Genomic DNA, 21,200 nt, shown 5'->3' with positions numbered 1-21,200 from the left:
CCGTGTCTCCTTCCTGGGCCATGTCAGTAGGCCCCTCACTAGTTTCCCTGCCTCTTCCCTTGTCATTCTTCCTGCAGTACAGCAGCAGCCAAGATGACCCTTTTAAAACGTACCTCAGATCTTGTTAATTCACTGCTTCTTTTACTCAGTAAAATCCAAAGTCCTTTCTGTGGCTTTTCCAAAGTGGTGCCCATCTGTTCCTCTCACCTCATCTCCTGCCCTTCTCCCTTTTGAACCCTCTGCTCCATCCTGCTGGCTGGCTTTCTTGTTCCTGTTCCTCAGACACGGCAGATGCTCCCGCACAGTGCCGTAAATGCCTCTGCCCGTGAGCCTCTCCCCTGAGCCTGGGCACGGTCTGCTTCCTGACTTCTCGCCAGTCTTTGTCCCACTGCCACCTCCCAGGGAGGATGGCCCTGTCAGGATTCCTAAGAGCACATGCCATCTGCCACCCTGTCCCCTCATCCTTTTTATAAGGCCACTTGATGAATATATTAGTATTTATTGTCTGTGCCCCCACTCAGTGTGAGTCCCAGGGAGTAGGAGGCTTTGCTTTCTGTGTCTTGACCATGAGGCCCTGGTGCAGTCTCCACAGGTGGCAGGCACTCAGTGAGTGTGCATTGAATGCTTGCGTGTGTGCTTGTGAGCTTGGGGCTGGTGTAGTTAGCAGGATTTTAGCCAAGAAAGCTTTTTTCATTGGACTTTTATTGAGACTCCTTCTCAAATGCTTTTTGTGGTCTTAGTACAGTGTAGAGAACACAGAGACCTCTTACTGGGGAATCTTGTACCTTACAGTTCTGGTTACGAACATCAGGCACCAGTGGGTGCAATGTTGTTACTGGGAAGGGAATGGGAGATTGAACTAATGGGTAAGGGCACAAGCCTTTTTTGAATGAGTCCCTTCACTGTTACTAATAGCTTGTTCAACTCTTATATGATGAGAGCAGTAATAATTCTGGCCATTTGGAGGTTCTGGTTAGCTGGTTATAATGAATCAGGATTTAGATTCATTAAGTTAAGTAAATTGTCTTAAGTATGAGCTATGCCATTAGTTTAATTTTTACTTAGATTTTATTTTAAAATGACTGTCTTAAACCAGTTTTTTTCCTAATTACTCTGAGGGTTTTTGAGTATCTTAAAATATATGTGCAATAAATTTTGATTTGCAAATGTCACGAAATTTTCATTCTGTTTTCAAATTATTGTGAAACCTTGCATTTTCCCAACTCATTTATATTTTCATTATTTTTCTTTTTTTTTATTTCAAAATATTAAGAGGGTATAAATTTTTTGATACATAGCTTGAGTCAGGGCTGTAAATGTGCCCATCACCTGAATACTGTTCATTGTACCCATTAGATGGGTTTTTGCCCCTCCCCCTTGCCCCCCTCCTCCTGCTTGATTTCCTATGACTTTTACTTCCCTCTGTGCACTTGTGTGCCCATTAGTTAGTTCCAATTTATTAGATAGTACATGTGGTATTTGTTTTTCCATTCTTGAGATACTTCTCATTCATATTTTTAAAGAGTCAAAAATGTTATTTTAACTCTTTCAAGTTTAAAGAATGAAAACTAAATTCTATTAGCATTCTTGTTCTGGTTATTGAGAGGCAGTGATCAGAAGAGACGTAGTGGAGTTCCATTTCCTAATACCCTGCTCTTTCTCTGCCCAAGTCATAAGGTAGGTGGATTATCTCTAACAAGACATATCTCAAAATGGTTTGCAATTAATGTTAATGAAAGAATGAAATTATAATCTCTGCCAGTGGCACGCAGAAGTGGGCACCTACTTCCTAGGTGGAACCTACTCTTCCATTCTATAGAAATGGTACCTGGATTATGTTTATTATATTGCTTGGATTTCAGCAGCAAACTCCTCTGCTCCTTTGTGACCTCAAAATGCTGCTTCATGGACATCAGTAGTACTAGCTTCAGGTCCTAGAGGAAATGACCCTTTTTTCCTCGGGTCTGTTTCTGATATGTTTATAGGAAATAATCACTATTTCCTAAAACAAAGGATTATAGATTATAGAAAATAATCACTCTTTCCTAAAACAAAGTGCCCGATGGGCAGGAACAGACTGATTTGATTAGATAGTGATTTCTCTGGTATTGGAAATAGCACCAGTTACTGTATTCAGATGAAATGTACATACCCATGCTTTTTCTTTTTCTTTTTTTCTGTTTCTTCTTCCTCATTCTAGGCCTCGTTTAGGAACAGTCATGCACCGAGTGATTGGACTGGGGCTTCTTTACTTTATCTTCGCAGCTATTGAAGGCGTGATGAGAGTCATTGGGGTAAAAGCTGCATACATAATTCCATTACCCTTTTTTGTTGTTGCTGTGAAATGTGATTTTACTTTTTATATCTCTTGAGATGAATTTTTAAAGATAGAAATTTGTGAAAAAGGCCCAATGTGACCTTTTTTCCTATGGGATAGTTGTTTCTTTTTAACACTTCTGGAAGGAAAAGGCTGGAAATGATATGATTGATTGTGAAGGTACCGTTTGAAGTCATGCCAGGAATTAGCTCCATCCCAGAAATGTTCATGGTTATTCTTTATAAAGAAAATTTGTCTTTGTCATTATGCAGTCGATCGACATTAATATGTCCTTTACTCTGGATTTTAAAATGCATCAAATGAACAAAAAGTTAATTATGTCCTTCAGGCAAACAAACATTACATTTCATCACTGTTTTATGTCTCATTTGGTTATCAGTTTTCTCTGACTGGTGTGGACTTGCTATATTGGGGATTCAGCAGAAGCCACTGTTGGGGAACCAGGAAGAGGTAGTGTTCAGGGGGGAGGGAGATGACTCTGCCCAAATGCCTAGCAGCACTTTACTCTAGAGAGCTGTCAATATCTGTGTCTGCAAAGACCCCTGTATTTCTAGCTTCAGTTTTTCTTTCTTTCTTTTTTTTTTTTTTTTTTTTAGAGACAGAGTCTTGGTCTGTTGTGCAGGCTAGAGTGAGTGCCGTGGCGTCAGCCTAGCTCACAGCAACCTCAAACTCCTGGGCTTTAAGTGATCCTACTGCCTCAGCCTCCCGAGTAGCTGGGACTACAGGCATGAGCCACCATGCCCGGCTAATTTTTTCTATATATATATTTTAGTTGGCCAGATAATTTCTTTCTATTTTTAGTAGAGATGGGGTCCCGCTCTTGCTCAGGCTGATCTCGGACTCCTGACCTCAAGCGATCCACCCACCTCGGCCTCCCAGAGTGCTAGGATTACAGGCATGAGCCACCGCGCCCGGCCCAGTTTTTCTTAATAAATAGTTGAGGACTGAGTGATTAAGAAGCTTATTTTGTCTTACCTGTTTTAAAGCAACTTGTCATTTTACCCAAAATGTCTTTTGGATTAGATGTACAAATCAGGTAACTGTGCACAGAGTGGTTAATCTGTATGTTGCCACATAAGTTTACTTCACATATTTGATCTGATCCTTAAAATAGGACATTGGTTCAATAATGTTAAAAAGCCTCATTTTTCTTTGTATTGTCTTTGATACATCTATAGTCTATGTTAGGTATGCCTATTCTTTTACTCTTTGTGTATATTTATTTTTACCTTTACATAATCATGAATAATTCTGTATTTGTATATATAATTTGCAGGAAATTAACCTTTGCTAGAAAGAAATAGAAAAGATAAATATACCACATATCATTATAGTATACACATTCTATTTCTTTAAAATTTTACATGGTCAACGTCTTAGTGACTGTTCTAAATATGATTAGTCAGAGTAAATATCTAATCTACAGTTTGTTTATACTCTATTACATGGTTTCCTTCCTTTATTTTACTTTTTTTGTTGTTGTTGTTGTCCCTTCACAACACAATCAGGCAAGATCAGGAGTCCGTTTCATTAATAGCCCTGGTGGCTATAGGTTTGGTATGGAGAGGAGAGGGATTGAAATGGTTGATCTTAGTGAGGCTGGGGACATGATGCTTTTTATTCACCATTACACAATCCAGTTTTATGTTACTGTCGTCAAATAAGTTGATGACAAATTAACATTTGTGGCTGCCAAAACAGATAATTTCCCTTACGAATAAACAATTCTCTTAGGACATAAAATATTTTATGTGGCTTTGTAAGGTAATGAGATAAGCTAAATTTTTCTTCATCAGATGATAATTGCTATAATGTAATGAAACTTTTACATTCAGGTTTTTTCCCCTATTTTTATCTTTCAGGGTTCTAACCATTTAGCTGTTCTTTTGGGTGACATTGTTTTAGCAGTTATTGACTCCATTTTTATATGGTTCATATCCTTTACTATGTCCTTCCATAATAGTGTGTCATATCATTAAAATCAGATTACTTTTAATTGGTAATAATGATAGAATTATAGTTACGTATTATTGTTATCTCAATATAGAGTTTATGCTGGGAGACGGGGAGAGGAGAGTGGTCAGTAGTGGCCAGAGCTGCAGAGAGATGGCCCCACAAGGCACGCCAGCTTTGGTCACCCCAGAGGTGGGAATGGCCGCAGGGTCTGAGAAGGTGAAGGGGCTGAAGCCACATTATAGCAGAAGTTTTAAGAGCGGTGGGAACCAGATCCTCGGGGGTCGTCCTCTCTGATTCAGTAACTCAAGTTGAGTCTGGGAAATCCCTGTTTTTTCCCTCCCTGGCAGCACTTGTGGAAATGGGAGGAATTCTAGAGAAAATATGACCTGGGTAGAGCGGAATGCCAGGGTGATGTGTATCCCAAAACACATAATTATTATCTGTTTCTATTACATTTATGTCTTCTTTGGAATACTTCTCTATTAGATAGGTTTCATTTTGACCAAATTCTTTTTTGTTTCCACTGTCTTTGTTACTTATGTCTTTTAGCTTTTTTACATCAAATTTTTTTTTCTTGTTTACCTTGTATTTCTTAGCATTTTCTCATCTAATCACACAGGAAGGGCCAGAGGGCTTGAATTTCCGTGTCTCTTCTCTATAAGGAAGGTCTCCCTTTCTGCAGGGATACTAGTAAACGTAGCACTGTTAATAGGCTTTTCTGAGTCCCTTGTGGGTTGTTTTGTAAGCCTTGTCTGCCTATTCCTTAAATTCCTTATTTGTGAATTCTCAATATACTTCCAAGTTAAAAAAAAAACAAACAGACCCAAAACTTTAAATTTATTGTCGTTACTCTTCAAAGCAGTGTTTCTGAACTTTGTTCAAGAAACAGAGATGCCTTAGAAAATCTAATGAAAGCTGTGGAGCCTCTCTTCACAGAATATAGACACATCCCACACAGAAATTTGTTTGTTTGTTTGTTTTTTTTTTTAGAGAGAGAGGGTCTCACTCTGTTGCCCAGGCTGGAGTATAGCAGCACCACCATAGCTCACTGCAGCCTCGAACTCCTGGGCTCAAGTGATTGACCTGCCTTGGCTTCTTGAGTAGCTGGGACTACAGGCATGTGCCACCATGCCTGGCTAATTTATTTATTTATTTTTTTTAGAGATGAGGTCTCACGATGTTGCCCAGGCTGGTCTTGAACTCCTGGCCTCAAGCAATCCTCCTGCTTCCACCTCCCAAAGTGCTGAGATTACAGGCATGAGCTAACACACTTGGCCCACACTGGAGTTTTGCATACAATGGGGCCAGTTAAAGACCTCCTAAATTATATCCATGGACTCCTTCTAGGTGTTTAAGATCCTAATTAAGAAATAATAACTGATTTAAAGAGTTGTTTCTGACTGAATGTGCCTAAAAATGGTGTCTACTACTTTGTTCAGAGCTACTATTAATAGTTTAGAATCCAAGTTTATTGAATAAAATTATAGTTAAATCTGATCTTCTCAGAGAGTGATATAAATATCTTCCTCTAGTGTAATTTTTTATATTTTCTATGTCAAAAAACTTTTAAAGACATTCAGTTCCTAAAAATGTAAAGAGTATTCCTCAGTTCTGCTTTTGAACAGTGTTCCAGCTATAAGAATGCTCATCCCCAAGGCCTTAGGTCCTGCTGTGCTGCAGCTTCAGCGAGTCACTTGTCCTCACCTGCTTTGGGAATGGGTGGGAAGTGTAAACCTACCTGGAATTGGGATAGGCAGCATTGGAGTGCAGAGGAACTGAGCTGTTGGCCTCAGCATTACTGTCTTTAGATTTTAGTGTCTCATCTTCTGTCATTGTGTGTTTAGAAAATGAGCTTAAGGTATCTATTCAATTTGGAATTGTCTTGTTTCTAAAATTGTATATGCTTGGAGCTTTAACAAGTTAGAGAGTATGTCCATTCAATTAATTGAGCTGCGGATTGCATTTTAAAAAATTTGTACCATCTTTTCTCCTGGTGATTTACAGATAATGCATTTCAAAGATGTCTTGTTCTTAACCACCCACATGGTAGTTCATTGGGAAAAATACTCAGTAATGCAGTTTGGCAGAAAATTCCAAAGAAAAGCTGCTCTAGAGGCTCTAATCCACCTACATTTGAATCAGAGTAATTTTACCACTTTTACAGACAGCGTTGACTTTGGTACATCCCTATACATGAGCCATATGGGGGGAAGGAGATAAGGAAAACAAGATGAAAGATCTAGTTTGCTTAATTATTAATATTTATAATAAAAACATTTGAAGAAATAGTCAAAGAAATCCAGAAATTAAAAGGATCCTGGTTAGTGTTTCATGGTGAAAGAAAGGAAATATAGTATCTGTTTCTGCTTGAACCTAAATTTTTTAAGTTTGCTTTCAGATTGCTGTTTGGTAATTTTCATTACTAAAATGCAAAGTCTGGTTTCTCTGTATGAGGCATGGATTTCCTAAATGATTACAAATGATAAGCAAAAGTAGAACTACATACATATAAAATTGAGTGCTTTGGATAATGACCCTGTGTCCTTTGATTTTGGTGAACTTTGTATAAGCTAATCCTATAAGAATCTAATTCTAAAGTAATAGAAAACAAATAGCCTGATGCATTCCAAAGCCAGAGCCTTTCTCATGTAGTCCCTGCCCCCTTTTTTCTGCTTGCTTGTTTATTTTATTTTATTTTATTTCTTTGCTGTTTTGCTGCAGGCAAATGATTCTGATCTTGTTCTTCTGGCCAGCCTCCCTCTCTCTCTCCTTGACTCTGGCTTGTGCTGGTGGATATCCTTTTCCTACCGCAGCAGCATGCTCCTGTGATTCTCACTGCAGGATGAGGAGGCCTGTTTGCTTTCTTACTAGTTTTCCTTTCACAGGCGGAGTGATGTTAACTTTACCTAAATTTGACAGTGTCTTGGTAAGTGGAGGCTTAGGCATTTCAAATTTGCTTTTGACCTTTTTATTCCTTGGCTTTTAAAAAACATTTTTGAATTATTAAACAATGCCAGGATTTTTAACCTAGAAAACTGGTTTTAGTCAAGAATTTTAAAAAGTATTGGTCTTGATATGTTTAAGGAATAAAGTATATTTGCATTTTTAAAGTTCTGATAGAAGCCTTAATTGGTGAAGTTGTGTTACCTTAATAATTGATTTTCTTTTGTAACTTACTGGTCATTTAGAAAGATGGAAAAGCAGTTTTGGTAAAGTAGCTTTAGTACTAAAGTGAAGTTTTTGATTAATGATGTATTTAGGATTTTAAAAATTTGCCACTTCCATTGTTTTGTTCAACTTTGTCATTTTCAGTGTTTGGTTCATAAGCAAAGCTTGTTGGTCTGTTCCAGAGGAAGGAATTCTCATTTAAGAGCAGAGCGATCTGGCTTGAATTCTAGCCTCTCTGTTGAGGAGTCAGTAGAAAAGTCCCTTTTTGTTTCTACATACTTGACAATGTTGAACTTTACCTGAGCCCCATGCTCCTGGAAAACAGCCAAGATAGAGAAAACCCCCCACCATTTGTGTGGCGGGAAAAGGCTTACTGCGAAGAACCCCCTTCCTATAGGACTTCGGTAAGACTGGAGGACCCCTTGTTTGCCTATGACAAGGCCAGGCACAGGCCCTCCAATTTCCTATTCTTTGCCTCATGGATGATTAGCTGAACTCTTTATACTCACTGGTCAATGTGGACAAAATACTTCCTGAACCAGACCTTCAGCATTCTGTCTCCTTGCCCCAGGCCCTAAATTTTGAGCCAGACCTCATCAGCCTGAGCCAGCACAGAGCCTTCCGTAAGGGCCCCTCCTGAGAGTCCGCCTGATCAGTGTGTCTGGTCACTCCACCCACTCCCCACCTGCTGCTTTCTCGCCTTGCCTACTCCTCTCTATAAAAGAAAAGCCCCTTTTTGCCTGACCTTTGAGACTCCTGCAGATCTTACGGTTGTAGTATTCTCTCTATTGCAATAATCCTTCCCCATTCTAGTGATCTTTCAAATAAAGTCTCTCCTTATCTGAGTCCAGATTTATTTGACATATTTCAGTTTTTTAATTTATAAAATGGAATTGATGACCCAACTTCTTAATTATGATCAGAGTGTAAAACAAGAATAGACTAAAAAGAATAAGAAAGAAACAGCCAGAAATAGCATAAGCCAAATGGCATGTCATAGTGTGATCTGTCAGGAGTGTCTGATCGGTGGGGGACTCAGATTTTAGTGTGTGCACTGCTGTACCGTGTGTTGCAGCAGTGTGGTATTGGAGGAGCACGTTGTAGGTCTTCTTGTTTATGTTTTTTTCCTCGAAATGTGTTTATGTAGTTCAGACAATGGTAACTTGTAAGACAAAAATCTGTGGTAAAGTCAGTATCAGATTGTACAATATTGGCTAAGATAACATTTTCTGTGTTTTTATCAGCTTCAAATTTTAGGAACTATATTTAACAGTACTGACTTTAGAAATGTAGAAGATTCTTTTTTTTTAATGTATTTATTACTGTTGGAAATGTTTTTCCTTAATTCTTTTCACATTTTTATAAGTTTGGCGCAAACCATGAAGACTCTAAGGCTAAGAAAGAACACAGTGAAATTTTCATTATATAGGCACTTTACAAATACTCTGATCTTTGCTGTGCTGGGTAAGCTATTTAATTTTTCTTATTATAATAAATTATCTTAGTATTGTATATTCCTTCAAAGGTGACTTTGTATGTGTGTTTCAGCTTCTGTAGTGTTTATGGTATGGACAACTAAGACATTTAGAATTGCAAAATGCCAATCAGTAAGTATAATCTTCCTATTTAAATAGTTGTCATTTTTAATTATAATATTTTATTTTGTGGAATTTTGAAGAATTTAGTTTATGCTTATAAATAGAGGTCATTTTAGTGGAGATTTTCTATTTACTTTTAACTGTTTCTATAGAATTATAAAAACGTTTGCCTCCTTGAAGTGAATTAAAAAAATTCCTCCTAAATCTCCTTTTCCTATTCTGCCCTTTTCTCAACTTCTTTTTATATATTTTGAGAAAGAATTCTCTTCCTGTATAAAGTAACAGGAAGTCTTTTTTTTTCCCTGCACATCTTGAAATTGAGTGGTTTTGTATCTAAATGGAACTGGAAACCCTAAGTGTGGCATCCTAGGATGGTATCCTCAGTACACACATTCAGGAGATGTTCTCCGTGGGTCCTCTAGTTGAAAGAAGGTATATTTCGTAGACTTAGAATATAAAAGTCCTTCTTTTTGGGTTTGTTTGGGTTTTTTGAGATTTGAAGATAATCTCTAATTCTATATAACTGATAACAAGGAGCCCTTTGAAAATCCTGAGTTTCTGTTGCCTTAGAGGTAATTTAATGAGAAGAGGCTGAACCTTCTGAAATTTGTTTTTTCTGCTATCCTCACCTTGAAGTTTTTTCTATTTGAAGTTCTAAGTATATGTTTTGGATTTTTTGTTTTGTAAATCTTTCTGTTAACCCTAACATTTTAGGAAGGGAAACATCTATAACGTTAAACAGCCCTTTAGAAACATTTTGAACAATATAGATTTCTTGAAAAAATATGTACTTGTTTATTTGGAGGACTTATTGGTTGGAAAATTTTCATTAGTACTTGTTATTGCACACTATTTGAATGGGAAACCTGTACATATATCAGAAAATTAACTTTTTGTGTTTGAATCGTCCTTATTTTAGGATTGGATGGAACGCTGGGTCGAAGATGCATTTTGGAGCTTCCTCTTTTCACTTATCCTTATTGTAATAATGTTTTTGTGGAGGCCATCAGCAAATAATCAGAGGTACATAATGTAGGAAAATTCAAATCAGCAAGCATTTGTTAATTCACCTTCTATAGTGTCAAAAACACATTGATGGCAACTGTGGGGACATAGTCCTTGCTTTTAAGAAGCATACAGTCGAGTAGGAAGACAAGCATAACAGATGCAAGACAGTGAAAAAAGTGGTGTATAAACTTGCCCAGGGGAAGATGGAAGAGGGATGAGGAAGACTCCATGAAATGGCAGCATTATGTTATACCTTGAGGAAAGAAGTAGGACAATGAAAGACTGAGCTGGGAAAGAATGTGAATGTACATTTTCTGGGGTCGTGGGAAAGACAGGGTATACTTTGGAGGTCAGTAAGGCATACGGATCGGTTAATACTACATCCTTATACTGGAGGGAGATAAGCTGGAAAGGAAGGGCAGGAACGAAATGGTAAAAGGCTATGTTAAGTTCAGGAAGTAAGTTGAAAATTCAGTAAGTTTAAGCATGCTAGTAAAACTACTCCTTGTTTTTTATATAGATATGCCTTCATGCCCTTAATAGATGATTCTGATGATGAAATTGAAGAATTCATGGTAACATCTGAAAATTTAAGTGAGTAATATATTTTCTTTTTAGGTGGCATTGTACATATTGTAACAGACATATTGTACCTTTAGCTGTGATACAAGGTTATATACATTGTTTTTTTCTATAAAATATTTCCAAAACTTTATCTTCAGCAACCTCTATTATGATAGACAGTAATGAAAAGTAAATGATGAAATTTTCAGGACTCTTATTGTAGTTTGAACTTTTGTTACTTGTTTGAGCATTTGCTACTCATTTGCTCTTAAAGTATTAAAGTAGATGCACTGTTTTTCACAAGAATGTTTTGGTATACACTGTTCTTAGCTCCTGAATAATATTCATCATTTTAATAATGATGACTTAGTTTCTTTGAGTTGCCTCTTCTTGCTTTTTTAAAAGTATGCATGCCTATAATTTCTGGTTATGCCCAGAGCATTTCTAATTATGGTTTTAGTGCTATTTTCATTCTTTCTATTAATTTCTACATAACATTTTATCATTTTACTAATTTTATCATAATATTCTAATTAAGCATTTATTATGGCAACATCAATAAGTAACTAAGATGTTGAGGATAATTTTATCTTTGTTTCATTTCGCCTTCTCTTATTTTGGTTTCTCTCATTACTAAGTAACATTCGTTTTCACAGGTTTTTTTTGGTTCTCTAATTATGTAAATACTGTGAAAGTTTTATAGTCTATTTAATCAGCAAAAATTGCAACATAATCAATGTGTCTTCAGTGTCCCCACCTCCTTTTCCCTCTTCTTATCTTACTCTCACCTACAACTAATTCTTTTCATGTTTTTTCTGACTCTTCTATTAAGAAAAGAAACCTGAAAAACTTATTCACAGCTAAGATTCTAAAATTCAATGTGTTGAGGTTCTGGCTTCCAGTAATGATGGGATCAGTTGTATTGGACTGGTCTTCCTGCTAATAGCCAATATAAACACTGGACAGCACATTGGAAAAAAGAAAACTATGTGAAAACACTGGAGAGCAAAACAAAAAAGTAGGCAGAAACTGGAGAGTATTTGACAGTTGAAAGAAGGGAACCACACTCAACTTAAGTTCCGTGCTTACAGAGCCTTTGGTCTGAGTGCATTCTCAGTCAATGTGACAGTGCAGTGGCTGGGACAGCTTTACTGAGGTAAGGAGTCAGAGGGTAGAGTTTGGAGCTGCAAGAATGCCTGGAAATTGAGGGGAGAAATTCAGGAAGGAGAGAGCCACAAAAGGGAAACTCCAAAATATATATAAAGTCTCTCACATCTTAGCTGATGCCTGAGTTGGACGTGTGCAAGAAGCCAAGGGGAAAACAATAGTCATTAGGCTAAAAAGCAGAACAGAGATTTAGCAGCTGCCTATGTAGAGTTTGAAACTCAAGTTTCAGCAAGTTAAAAGGGCATAGGCAAACATCTTGGGCTTTCCATGGAAACTCCAGAAGGGCCACTTCTTAGAAGTGAAGACCACATTCTAGGACCACTGGGATTCATCGTAGAATGAAAGCTAAGCTGAAACAAAGGCACTCTAATAAAATCTAAAAGCAAGCCTCTACAAGATCAAAGTGATCCAGCCATAATTTAAATGCCTATGAGAACAAAATGCAATACTCCTCAGAGGAAGAGAATCCAGAGTCTATATGATACCACCTTCATTGTCCATTACACAACAGTAAATGGCTAGACATAGAAAGAAACTGGAAACTATGATCCATACTTCATGGAAAAATCAGTCAATAGCGATCTAGAGGTGACTCAAATGTTAAGTAAAAATGATTTTAAAAATAATGATTATTAATATGTTAAAAAATCTACAGGAAAAGATTGGTAAAGATAAGGAAAATTTCAGGGGAGATGTGGAAACTATTAAAAAATGAATAGAAATACTAAAACTGAAAAATAGAATATGTGAAATAAATTCATTGGATCAGATTAACAGTAGATAAGTAGATTGAATATAATAGAATAAAAGTGAACATTTGGAGACAAATCAAAAAGAAGGTTTACAAACTGAAAACTAGAAATAAAAGATTGGAAACAAAGTAAATATAACTTGAGTTACCTGTGGGACAATATTAAATAATCCAACATATGCATAATTGAGCTCCAGAAGAAGAGGGAATGGGAAATAAGAAAAATATTTGCAAAAATATTGGCTAAAGAATTTCCAAAATTGATCAAGAACACCAACCCACAGATCAAAGAATCTCAGTGAATCCAAAAGAGAAATACAAAGCAAAGCACACTTAGACATCATAGTCAATCTCCTGAAACCCAAAGACAAAGAAAGATTTTAAAAAGAAGCTAGAGAAAGAAGATACATTAGACTTAGGAGACCAATGACAGCAGAATTTTCAGAAGCAGTGGAGTCCTGAAGACAATGGAATGACATTTTTAAAGTATTGAAAGAAAAAAACTTATCAACCTGGACTTCTGTATCCAGCAAAAATATTTCTCAAAAATGAAGGTGAAATAAAGAGATTTTCACGTAGATGAGAGCTCCGAGGATTGGTCATTAGCAGACCTGGACTAGGAAAATGCTAACAGAAATTCTTTAGATTGAAGAGAAATGCTATCAGTTTGAAATTCAGCTATAAAGGAAGCTGAAGAACGAGCACTGAAAATGGTACATACATGAGTAAATATAAAAGACTGTTTTATCTTTTTTTTTTTGACTCTTTTAAAAATCAGTTTATCTTTTACAGCCAAAATAGTAAAGATGTATTGTGGGGTATATAAGATATATAAAGTTAAAAATACATGACTATAGCAGAAAGGACAGGAGAGAGTGGAAATGAAGTCGATACTGTATTAATTTCTTACATTATATTCAGAGTAGATTGTGATCAGTTAACGAACATATTGAAATCTTTAGAGCATCCAACTAAAAAATACAAAGAGATGTATAATACCTAAAAAGCTAATAGAGGAGATAGAATGGAATATTATAACATATTCTGTTAACCCAAAAGAAGAGAGGAAAGGAAAGACAGAGGGAAACCAATAAAACAAATAGCAATATGCTAGACTTAGACCTATTTTAGTAATTATATTAAATGCAAGTGGACTGACTACTCAATAAGCATATTATCAGACTATTAAAAAGTGAAACTCAACTACAGAATGTCTACAAGATATGCTTTAAAAATGACACAGATAGATTGGAAGTAAAGGATGAGAAAAGATATACCATGAAAACACTAACATAAGAAAGCTAGTGTGGCTATGTTAATATCTGACAACGTAAACTTAAAGACAGAACACTATATCCACAGGTGACAGGATCCAAAAAAAAAAAAATTACTAGTGATTTAAAAAGACTCATTTCTTAATGATCAAAGGGTGAATTTATCATGCAGCCATAATAATCCTTAATGTATATACATCTAATAACAGTTCTGTCAAATTTTGTTTCATGTATTTTTTTTTTTGAGACAGAGTCTCACTCTGTTGTCCGGGCTAGAGTGCCGTGGCATCAGCCTAGCTCACAGCAACCTCAAACTTCTGAGCTCAAGCAATCCTTCTGCCTCAGCCTCCCGAGTAGCTGGGACTACAGCCATGCGCCACCATGCCCTGCTAATTTTTTCTATATATATATTTTTAGCTGTCCATATAGTTTCTTTCTGTTTTTAGTAGAGACAGGGTCTCGCTCTTGCTCAGGCTGGTCTCGAACTCCTGAACTCACACAATCCACTCGCCTCGGCCTCCCAAGTGCTAGGATTACAGGCGTGAGCCACCGGGCCCGGCCTGTTTCATGTATTTTAAAGCTCTAAAGAGATACAGACAAATTCACAGTCATAGTTCACTATTTTAACACTCCTTTTTCAATGATAAATAAAGCAAGTTAGACATATCAGTAGTGATATACAAGAGTTGAACAAAACTGTCAACCTAATTGACCTGATCAAATTCACATTGAACAAAATATACCATATATATGGCCATAAACATGTCTCCATGTATTTTGAAAGGTTGTAATAATATAGAGTATGTTCTGTGATCACAATGGCATTAATAACAATGGGTATCTCTAAAATTATCAAACATTTTCAAGTCACCAATACTTTTCTAAATAACTCATGGATTGAAGAAATTACAAAGGATATTAGAAAGCATTTTATATTAAATGATAAAAATATAATGTGTCGAATTTTGTGGTGCTGAAGCAGTCCTTAGGGGAAAATTTATAGCTTTAAATGCCCATATTACCAAGGAAAGAAAGAAGAAAGAAACATGTAAAATTGGTGATCTATGTATCAACTTTAAGAGCTAGGAAAAGCAGAACAAATTAAATCTAGAGTAATTAAAAGGAAGGAAATTATAAAATTAAGCACCTACATCAATGAAACAGAAAACAGGAAAATAGAGAAAAATCATCCAAGCTGAAAGTAATTACTTTGAAAAGGTTAGTAAAAATGGATTTGGTAGTCTTAACTAGAAATAAAGACAAATGACAGTTGACCCTAGAACAACATGGGGTTGGGGTGAATACGTACTTTGTATGTTACATGTATTATGTACTGTGTTCTTACAGTAATGTAAGCTAGAGAGAAAATGTTATGAAGAAAATCCCAAGGAAAAGAAAATATATTTACTGTTCCTTAAGTGGAAATGGATCATCATAAAGGTCTTCATCCTCATCATCTTTATGTTGAGTAGGCTGAGGAGGAGGTAGAGGGAGGGGTTAGTCTTGCTGTCTCAGAGGTGGAGAAAGTGGAAGGAGAGGCGGACACACCTGGTATAATTTTTATTGAAAAAAATCTGCATATAAATGGACCATAGCAATTCAAACCCATGTTATTCAAGGGTCAACTGTAGTATAGTAAGGCAAATTTCTAATATTGAAAATGATAGGACATTACTACAGTAAAAAAAGGTAAAGGAATATTATGAACAACTTTCTGGTAGTAAATTGGGCAATTTGGATGGAGTGGACAAATGCCCTGAAAAATATACTTAACAAAACTACCCTAATCTTAATTCTGACACTAGCCTAGTAAGTCTGAATAGCTCAATTATCTATTAAAGAAATTGAGTTTGTAATTTAAAATCTTCCCATAAAGTACCAGGCCCAAATGGCTTCAGTAATGAATTCTTTCAAATATTTAAGAAAGAAATATTCTAATTTTACATAACATCTTTAGAATTAGAGAAGGTGGGAATACTTCCCAAGTCAACTTTATAAGGCCAGCACAACTTAAATGCCAAAACCTAACAGAGACATTAAAGAAAAAATTACAGACCAATATCTTTAATGAGTGGAGACAGAAAAATCCTTTAAAAATATACTAGTGAATAAAATCTAGCAAAATACGGAAAAACAATCATAATCAAGTGGACTTTATTCCAGGCTGTTTTAACATTTTGAAAGTCACTCAGTGTAATTCATCATATTAAAAGAATAAAGAAGAAAAATGAGATAAGTATCTCAGTAGATTCAAATTTTACAAAAATTTCAGCCAACTAATTCTACAGTAGTATTAAAAAATTCTACAGCTAAAATCCTACTTTATGGTGAGATATTGAATGCTTTCTTCCCAAGATTATGGACAAAGTGCAAGGATATCAACCCACTACTTTGATTCAGCATTGTATGGGAGGCACTAGCCAGTATAGGGAGGCAAAACAAGCAGGCAAAACCCCAAAGAATGTAAAAGCCAGAAAGTGTGGAAAGGAAGAAGTAAAACTGATTTTATTTGCAGACAACAAAGTTATGTATAGAAAATCCTAAGGAGTCTACAAAAAAAAAAAAAAGAAAAGTACAGTATGACTAATAAGTAACTATAAAAAAGTCATAGGGTATAGGTCTAATATATAGAAATTAGTACTTTTCTATATGTTAACTGTAAATTATTAAAAAATGAAATTTAAAATGTTTACCATACCTTCAATAAAATAGGAATAAATTTAATGAACAAATCTTCTGCAATGAAGATTACAAAACCATGCAAAGAAAAATTTTAGAAGAAGTAAATATAGAGAGATAACATGTTTATGTATTAGAACTTTCAATATTGGTAACCTGTCAGTTTCCCAAACTGACAAGTAGATTCAGTGCAATCCCATTCATAATTCTAGCCAACTTAAAAAAAAATACAATGGTTAAGTTGATTCTAAAATGTATATGGAAAAGCAAAAGACCTAGAAGAACCTAAACATTCTTGTAGTTACAACACAGATGAACCTTGGCAACATTATGATGAGTGGAAGAAGCCAATCAGAAGCGATCACGTATTGTATGATTTCGTTCATATGAAAGGTCCAGAATAGATAAGTTCATAGAGACAGAAAGTAGATGAATGGTTGTCAGAAGCTAGAGAAAGGGGAGGGGAGGGAATGACTGCTAATAGGTACGAGGTGTCCTTGTGGGGTGATAAAAATTTTCTGAAATCAGATAGTGATGATGATTGTCCAACTCTGTGAATATCCTAAAATCTACTGAACTGTACACTTGAAAAGGATTTGTTTTGTGGTATGTGAATTATATCTCAATAAAATAAAATTAGTGAGTTAACACTGATTTCAAGTTACAGCAGTCAAGACAGTGTGGTACTGGCCTAAGGATAGAGAAATAATATCAATGTAGCAAAATAGAGTCCAGAAATAAACCCACACATAGATGGTCAGTCAGTTTTTGACAAAAGCACCAAGACTTTATATGAAGAAAAGATAGTTTTCAACAAATGGTGCTGGAAAAATGGGTAAACATGTGGAAAAAAAATCATCCAGACTCCTGCACATCTCACGATAATTAATTAAAAATAGATCACAGACCTACATGTACAAGCTTAAACTGTACCTTTTCTAGAAGAAAACAGGAAAATATTTTCTTGACTTTAGATGAGGTAATTTCTTAGGTTGGACACAAAATGCAGTAACCATTAAATTAAAAAATCAGTAGATTTCATCAAAATTAAATCTATACTGATGAAGAGAAATTTAAGAAAGTAAAAAGGTTAGCCACAGCATCAGATAAAATATTCTCAGCAGACATATCTGACAGAGGACTTATGTCCAGAATGTAAATGGAATTCCTATAAATCAATAAAAGATAACCCACATTGTAAAAAATGAACGGAAGACTTTATAGACACTTCACCAAAGTATGGGGATGGGCTATAAGCACGTTAAAATATGCTCAATGTAACTGGTCATCAAGCAAACACAAATTAAGACCATAATGAGATCACCACCACACATCAAAAGACTGATAGCATGAAATGTTGGAGAGGATGTGAAACAACTGGGTCTCTCATGCACTACTCGAAGGAACGTAAAGTAGTAAGACCTCTTTAGAAAACAGTTTGACAGTTTCTTAAAAAGCTAAATATACACCTACCATACAATACAACCATCCAAGATTTTTACCCTGAAGAAATGAAGCAGATGTCCACAGACCTAATGTTTATAGCAGCTTTATCCTTAATAGTCCAAAACTGGGAGTAATACACATCCACCAACAGGTGAAAAGATAAATTGTGGTATAGCTATGCATCAAAATACTTTTCAGTAATACAAAGTAACCAAGACTCTGCAACATGAATAAATCTCAAAAATTTTATGTTGCATTCTAAAAGTATATGCAGTCTTCATATTATGGTTCTATAAATGAAGTTCTAGAACAGGCAAAGCAAGCTATGATGATTATCTAAATCAGAACAGTGGTTGCTTCTGGTAGGGTGGGGATTGACTAGAAAAGGAATTTAAAGAACTTGTGATGATGGAAATGTTAACTGTCTTGATTGGGGTGGTAGTTACACAAATGTATATATTTGTCACTTAAAATTTGTATATATTTATATATAAGTATTATTTTTAAAAATCAGTGTATTGCCTCTCTAAGAGAAATGTTGGGATTTCAAATGCCTCATAGAAACATTTTTAGATTGAGCAACCTCATTTTGGTTTATTACTATATCAACTTATGCTGTAATTATCCTAGATTATGGAGAAGCAATATTTACAAATTAGTGTAATAACAAAAGTGACTACATCCTGGACATAATTGTGTGTCAGGCACTTTATATGTGCTAACTTGCTTAATGCTCACCAGAACTCTATGAGATAGACACTGTTATTATCCCCATTTTATAGTTAGAAACACTGAGTGGAAAGTTAATTGCTTTGCCCAAGATTCCAAGTGAGGTACTACCATTCCAGAACGCAAGTTCTTCACTGAAGCTGCCAACAAACAGAAGAACCTGGGTCAAATATGAAGAAAATCTTTTTCTTCTGTATCTTATCTATACCATCAGCACATTTCAACAATTTACACATCAAGGAAGTAAAAGCATACCCAAAGATAGGTGTTTTTTTTTTTTTTTTTTTTTTTGAGACAGAGTCTCACTCTGTTGCCTGGGCTAGAGTGCCGTGGCATCAGCCTAGCTCACAGCAACCTCAAACTCCTGGGCTTAAGCTATCCTACTGCCTCAGCCTCCCGAGTAGCTGGGACTACAGGCATGTGTCACCATGCCCGGCTAATTTCTTCTATATATATATTTTTACCTGTCCATATAATTTCTTTCTACTTTTAGCAGAGACGGGGTCTCGCTTTTGCTCAGGCTGGTCTCGAACTCCTGAGCTCAGTCTGCCTCGGCCTCCCAGAGTGCTAGGATTACAGGCGTGAGCCACTGCACCCGGCCTCCAAAGATAGGTTTTATTCCTGAAGATGATACTATGAATTCTGAAGATTTTTAAACTTTAAAATGTTTTGAAACTAAAGAAATATGTGTGTATGTTTGTTTGTTCAAACTCTCCTAAAACTAGGATTTGAACTGGCAACTTGAAAACCTGGTTGTTCTGACAAACTGCTGTCAAAATCTGTTAGCGTTTTCCATACCTTATTCCTATGTTTCCAAATGGTAGAGCCACACCCTGCCCAAAGTTTCCACTATTAACTCTTCCTTAGAAATAAAGAATATAATATTTTTTTCTTATTGGGTTATTAAATGCGGTTGTTAAATTTCTAAAGGGAAATATTTTATAATTATATATACATAAATGTCTAATGTTTCTCATTGTAGCTGAAGGAATAAAATTAAGAGTCTCAAAATCAGTTTCCAATGGAACAGCTAAACCTACTTCTGATAACTTTGTGAGTATAGTGTGTATTTAATAGAATCTTAGTCTTTAATACTTCACAAATCTATATGACTGTCGTATTCATTGACTGTCAGGAGGACAGTTTTTAACTAAGGTTTTTTTGTCATAAAAATAACTGTTACTAAGTAGTGACAGTAGTTAAATCCTATAACTGTAGTATCTTTGTTGTAAATTCTCACTTCTTATCTGCTGTTCTTAGACCAGCAGTGTGAGTGTCTTCCAGGAACTTGTTAGAAATGGAGACTCTTGGTCTGCATCTGAGTCTGCTTTGAAAGATTCTATAGGTGATTCATAAGCTCATTAAAGATTGAGAAGGTTTGTTATAATAAAAGCTTGTGTTAACTTTTCAGCATATTACAGTGATTTTGAAACCATTTTATTCTATTTTTTTTTTTTTTTTTTTAGAGACAGGGTCTTACTCTCACACAGGCTAGAGTGCAGCGGCACAATCATCGCTCACTGCAGCCTCCTACTCCTGGGTTAAAGCCATCCTCCTGCCTCAGCCTCCCAAGTAGCTGGGACTACAGGCACGAGTCACCACACATGCCTAATTTTTCTTATTTTTTATAGAGATGAGGTCTCACTATGTTGCCCAGGCTGGTTTCTAACTCCTGGACCCAAGTGGTCCTCCTACCTCAGCCTCCCAAAGTGCTGGGATTACAGGTGTGAGCCACCACACCCAACCCTTGAAGCCATTTTAATTAACATTTGTTATCTGTTGGGAAGAGGACTTTATGTGTTACCTATGCAGTTATTAAAATTAGCAGATTTTTTTTTTAAATCATGGAATCTTGAATAAAATGATAAAATACTGGGCAGAGATGAATTTAAAAATATTTTATACATATTATTTATGCATAAAAGTGATAATTATGAAGAAAATGGAAATGTCTATCATACAGTTTTATACTTTGCTTTCCTATAATTATGTAGGCTATGATTAAATTAAATACTATGTAAAAATTTGGGTATGCATATATAAGTTCTACCAGGACAGATGATATATGAGAACATTTTTATCCGTTGGATTGGGTAAATTCTCTAATTTTTACTTTTGGTAAGGTAATAATCTTTAAAATGTGTTCTTTGAATGGTTTTATGATAATTTAAACTTTCAAAAAATTACAACAATTTAATTATCTGGTGGTAGAGCTATTACACTTTCAGTTTGTTAGGTATTTTCCTCTTATTTTACAGATGTAGCTCAGTTTATTTTAAACCTCAGTATTACAAACATGTCAGAGGAATACTTTTTCATGTCTCTAAAGTAAATGTAGTCAGCTCTTGATCAGAAATTAGGAATCTTATCTCTCATTGATTTACTTCCACCTGATACCCACTCAGAGAATTGGGTTCCTATTAACACCGGCTCAGTTGCTTTGTTTCTCTTTAGATAAGCAAAATGTAATGAATACTAGAACCAGACTATTCCATTTAGCCAGGTAGACAGCAAAGAAAATG

At 35.7% G+C, this 21,200-nt stretch overlaps 1 protein-coding gene across 3 annotated transcripts in view; it reads left to right on the top strand.

Moving 5' to 3' along the window:
• The window catches only part of TMEM87B (transmembrane protein 87B), a 53,728-nt gene that overhangs the window by 23,189 nt on the left and 9,339 nt on the right, over window positions 1–21,200 (top strand). For 2 of the 3 annotated variants that reach the window (XM_045550080.1, XM_045550081.1), the window contains 7 exons: window positions 2,201–2,294; window positions 4,201–4,272; window positions 8,818–8,926; window positions 9,011–9,069; window positions 9,980–10,083; window positions 10,589–10,662; window positions 19,661–19,731. In XM_045550080.1, the coding sequence (XP_045406036.1) occupies window positions 2,201–2,294; window positions 4,201–4,272; window positions 8,818–8,926; window positions 9,011–9,069; window positions 9,980–10,083; window positions 10,589–10,662; window positions 19,661–19,731 (583 nt within the window). Of the gene's footprint in view, window positions 1–2,200; window positions 2,295–4,200; window positions 4,273–7,015; window positions 7,088–8,817; window positions 8,927–9,010; window positions 9,070–9,979; window positions 10,084–10,588; window positions 10,663–19,660; window positions 19,732–21,200 lie in introns of all 3 variants that reach the window. The other variant, XM_045550079.1, reaches the window with a different exon arrangement.

The sequence above is a fragment of the Lemur catta genome, chromosome 4, assembly GCF_020740605.2.
Source record: "Lemur catta isolate mLemCat1 chromosome 4, mLemCat1.pri, whole genome shotgun sequence".
Lineage (NCBI taxonomy): Eukaryota > Metazoa > Chordata > Mammalia > Primates > Lemuridae > Lemur > Lemur catta.
Note: the sequence above shows the minus strand (reverse complement) of the source record. Positions and strands in the feature narration are given on the sequence as shown.